At 54.6% G+C, this 4,771-nt stretch overlaps 1 protein-coding gene across 1 annotated transcript; it reads left to right on the forward strand.

The window, feature by feature from the left end:
* Positions 1-854: 854 nt before the first annotated feature.
* On the forward strand, positions 855-1,647 carry PTH2 (parathyroid hormone 2). Its single transcript, XM_067718201.1, has 2 exons — positions 855-973; positions 1,473-1,647. The coding sequence occupies exons 1-2, from the start codon at positions 855-857 to the stop codon at positions 1,645-1,647; spliced, it is 294 nt and encodes a 97-aa protein (XP_067574302.1).
* Positions 1,648-4,771: the final 3,124 nt, after the last annotated feature.

Raw genomic sequence — 4,771 nt, forward strand, 5'->3', positions numbered from 1 at the left:
TCCTGATTTTGCCTGTCACTATACCTGCCTTCACCGTCCCTCCCCCCACACATATCCTTCGCTTTCTCCTACCAACCCTCTCCCCCCATTTCTCACCCTTTCTTTCTGGTTTTCTCACTGTCTGGATTCATCTCTGGACCTCTCTGCCCAGGCTGGCTGTCCTTCCATTTCCTGTCGTTCTGAGTCCTCTTTCCCTCATTCCTCCATCTCTAGCTGGCTCTCTTGGTCCCTTTCCCTCTCTTTTCTCTCTTCCTTCCTTTTCCCTTCTTTCTTCCTCTGTTGCTCCCTTTCTTCCTCTCTTCCTTTTTCTCTGTCATTCTGTCTTTGTCCTTCCCTGTCATGGTTACTTCATCTCTTTGTGTCTCTGCTTCTCCCCATCAGTCCCTCTTCTGCTGCTTCCCCCTGTCTCTCTTTCTCTCTCTGTGTCTCTGGCTTCTGCTCTGATGGTCCTTCCGCCGGTCTCTATTTTTATCCCTCTGACACACCCCCTGTGTCCACTTCTCTGTCTGTCTCTCCCCCTCCCAATTCTCTTCAGGTCCCAGCTCCTGGTCCCAATTAGTGGGTGGCCGCTAAGGCAGCGGCGGGGCCCCCACCCCCGGCTCCTCATTATCGCTGGCGGCTCCTAATGAGCCGGTGTGGGGGGGTGACCTGGCGCCCCCAGCCCCCTGGTCTGCGTCACTGCCCGCTGCGGGGGTTGTGGAGGCGATATAAGGGGGCTGCCAGCCTCACTGCCGGAACCCACTGCGCGGTAGGGGGCCCCGCAAACGGGCTGCAGGGGGTGGGTGGATGGTGGGGTCGGGGTTCTGGGCCAGGACGCGGGCCTCACTGAGCTCTTTCCTGTCTCTCCACAGGTGATGGAGACCCGCCAGGTACCCAGGAGCCCCCGAGCACGGCTGCTGCTGCTGCTGCTACTTGTGTCCTGGGGCCACCGCACCGCCTCAGGAGCCGCCCTGCCTCCCGCGGGGGTCTTCAGGTACGTAGGACATCCAGGTCTCCCAGGAAGGGTGCGGACTCAGAGAGGTGGGGAGAGACCCAAAGAGAATGGGGAACAGAGACTCAGAAAGGGGGAACAGAGACCCAGAGAGAGGACAGAGATGGGGGGTGGACAGCGAATCAGCAAGACAAAGAGATACACAAGGATTCTGAGAAAGGCTTTGAGAGACTTGAAAGGAGCCGAAGCAGGAACGGGTTTGTTCCTTAAGCAACGTTTATTGGGTCTTGGTGTGTGCCAGGCATGCGCAGGGCGCCGGGGCCGGACAGGTGCATCAGACTCAGTCTCTGTACTCAGGAGGCTCCGAACGTGGTGAACACAGAGACGGAGACCCACACAGAGAAACAGAGAGACAGGGGACAGAGACTGAGCCACTCCACAGACAGTGCAGTAACAGGGCTTCGAGTTAGACCGCGGGGAGGACAGGTGGCGGGCGGCGGGCCCGGACACATGGAAACCGCCTCTTTCCATCTCCCGGCAGACTCCACACCCCCAGCCGGGCTTGGGCGGTTCCGGCCACCCCCCAGTCGCGTCGGAGCCTGGCGCTGGCGGACGATGCGGCCTTCCGGGAGCGCGCGCGGCTGCTGGCCGCCCTAGAGCGCCGCCACTGGCTGAACTCCTACATGCACAAGCTGCTGGTGCTGGACGCGCCCTGAACGTCCCGTCCGCCCCACCTTAATAAAGACCCTGCTGTGCGTCGGGACTGCGCCTCCTTCCTGCGCCTCTGTGTGTGTGTGTGTGTGTGTGTGTGTGTGTGTGTGTGTAGCGGGAGGGTGTGTGTGTGTGTGTGTGTGTGTGTGTGTGCGTGCACGGGGGCGTCTACCTCCAGTTCCCTCTCTCATCTCTCCCTCTACTCATCCTGTCTCTCTCTGCACTACCGCCCCAGCTCTGTCCTTTCCTCTCACTCTGTGCCTTTGTCCCTCTCCACTCGCATATCTGCTCCCACCCCATCCCCGATTCTGTCCCCTTCTCCTCTTGTTCTTTGTAACCTCCCAGGTCTCTGTCCCCCTCCGAGTCACTGCCCCTTTCTCTGGGTCTCTGTTGCTCTCTGGGTATCTGTCCTTCTCTGAGTCTCTATACTTCTTTTTCACCCTCATGGCTTCCCGGCCTTCTGGGGAATCTCTGTCTCCTCTCTCGACTCTTCTTTCTGCCTAAAACTCTTCCTTCCATTCTTAATCACTTTCTTTTTTCTCTGCCTGACTCCTTCGTGTCTTTTTTTTTTTTTTCTTTCTTTCTTCTTTTAGGTCTTCGTCTCTCTCCCGGCTCTCATTTTCTCTGAATTTCTCTTTTTCCGCTCTCGCATCACTTCCCGACTTCTCTTTGGGCGCAGTGGAAAGTTGGAGGGGGGGCGGCGATGGGGGGACTCTGGAGATGCATCTGCCATTCAAAACCGGGTTCCCCTAAACCTACTTGTGTGGTATTGGGAACGGCTTCTAACCTTCCAGCCTCCTTTCCCTCATTATTTTGAGGATTAAACCAGATACACCATTAGAAGACTTAAGTACGCCCTTCTGGAAGCAAAACACATTATTAGAAAAGGGTTTCCAGGAATTCCCCGGTGATGCAGTGGTTAGGACTCAGCGCTTTCACTGCTGGGGCGAGTTCAATCCCTGGTCAGGGAACTAAGATCCCGAAAGCCACGGGGCCGCAGACTCCCAAAATAAAATAAAAAATAGAGAAGGGTTTCTGCCTCTCTTGCAGCAGCCTGCAGCAGTTTCTTCAGGGTTTTCTAACTGCGCGCCTCCCGGGAGACCATTGGGGCGCCTGGTCGGGGCGGGAGGAGAGGAGAAAGGAGAAAGGCATTAGGCTCCTGGGGGCACGGGACGGAGGCGGGGAAACACCTGGCCCACCGGTGAAGGAAGTAAGGAAGCAGCCAATCAGAATCTCTCTCTCTCTCTCTCTCTCTCTCTCTCTCTCTCTCTCTCTGCTCGGCCAGCCCTTCCGCCCCGCCCCTCAGTGGTGACCATGGCAACTCACTCCCTTAACTGGACTGCGAGGTTTCTGAACCTAGCTCCCTTGGCGCAGCTCGCACGGACTGCGCTCTGATTGGCCTAGAGAAGAGTGTGGAGCTGGGCGAGTCGACGTCGGGAAAGGGGGCGGGGCTGGCGCTTGGTGATTGGCAAGCTCTCCCGTAATTTGCATTTCCGAGAGGCGGACCGCGCCCTAATTGGCCGTTAGGCTGTGGGGTGTGGCCTGTTTCCCTGTTATTCAGAAATACTGAACAATGAATAACTGTGTTTATTCCTTACGACTATCTGGAGTTGGCCAAATTTTACAAAGAAACATGGCTCTGAAAGTTGTCAGCGCTAGTGAAGGATAATTGGAACCCAAATCTGTGCAACTTCAGAAGTCTAGACCATTCCACTACTCTCATGGAGAAATAGAATTAAAATGTTATGAGCAGTTACTATATGCTGGGCACTCTTCCACATACCATTGTATTGGCTCTTTCAGCCTCACAACCCTGTGAGAAGCCTCATCCTCTGTTTGCTGAAGGGCCTGGTAACTCCGTCTTGGCCTGTGCTCTTCTTGTACTTCCTCCCCACGTCTTTTTTTTTTATTAATTAGGCTGCGCAGGGTCTTATTTGCGAGAATCTTCGTTGCAGCATGCGGGATCTAGTTTCCTGACCAGGGATCGAAACTGGTTCCCCTGCGTTGGGAGCGGGGAGTCTTAACCACGGGACCACCAGGGAAGTCCATCCTCCCAGATCGCTTGTCTAGCATTTGAGGCTTTTCACAAAATGGTGCCCCAAACCCCTTCCCACTCTACTCCCTTCTCCTCAGGAAATTTCAGCAATCCCCACATTTCAATCACCATCACAGCTAATAACATCCAGACCCCCATTTCTAGACTGAAAGCTCAGTGCTCAGGGCTCCAGCCACTTCTTGGAACCCAGACACTCACTCCTCCCCACATGAGCTCAGAGTGTCCCCCACAAGCCCACACCTTCTCATGGGTTCCCTATGTTGGGAATGGCTCCACTGTCTACGAGTCAGTGGGTCAGATGCAGGTGCAGTCCTTGCCCCTTCCCTCTTCATCCTCCCTCATAGCCTGTCAGTCCTGGCTTTGTCCTTCCTGCTCTGCCTCTTTCTGCCCTGCCCTTTTTTCCATCCATGCACCCAGCCCAGCTCAGACCTCATGCTCTCTCACCTGGACCATGGCCCCAGCCTTCTCCCCACCTCCTGCCTCCAGCCTCACTCCATTATTATTCATCCTCTGTACAGGCTCAGAAGGTCTCTTTCCCACCCAGAGTTGATTCTGCCCCTTCCCTGATCACAGCACTTTCTTGGGCACTTGGCAGTAGAGTTCAAGCTGGTGTTCAAAACCCTTAATGGGCTCTTGTCTGCCTATCTTTTTTCTCACAACTCTAAAGCCTCATCCTTCCCTGGCTTTTTTTTTTTTTTTTTTTTAAATCCAAGCAACATGGTGCTGCCTATGGCTTTCTACACACAGAGGTGCTTTCCAACCACCTGGTCTTCACACACTTTTATCCCTCTGTCTGGGACACCCTCCCCCACCTCTGTTTACTATAACCAACCTTACCCATCTTCCAAGACTAAATGCAGATGTCACCTATTTGGGAAGAAATCTCTAACCTCCCAGGCTGGGTTAGGTGCTTTTCCTGAGCTCTCACAGAGCCTGTAGCTACCTCTATCACTGTCCTGCCTGGCTCAAAGCTCTCCCAAGGAAGCCTCTACAGTGCTGAAACTGTTCTATATCTTGACCCGGGTTTTGGTTTCATGGATGTTTACATGTGCAGTAATTTATCCAGCTGATAC

This window comes from Pseudorca crassidens, chromosome 20 (assembly GCF_039906515.1).
Source record: "Pseudorca crassidens isolate mPseCra1 chromosome 20, mPseCra1.hap1, whole genome shotgun sequence".
NCBI classification, from domain to species: Eukaryota; Metazoa; Chordata; class Mammalia; order Artiodactyla; family Delphinidae; genus Pseudorca; species Pseudorca crassidens.

Coding starts and splice junctions, on each gene's coding strand:
- PTH2 (XM_067718201.1), top strand. CDS start 855: ATGGAGACCCGCCAGGTACCCAGGAGCCCCCGAGCACGGCTGCTGCTG. Junction 974..1,472: donor CCTCCCGCGGGGGTCTTCAG/GTACGTAGGACA, acceptor ATCTCCCGGCAG/ACTCCACACCCCCAGCCGGG.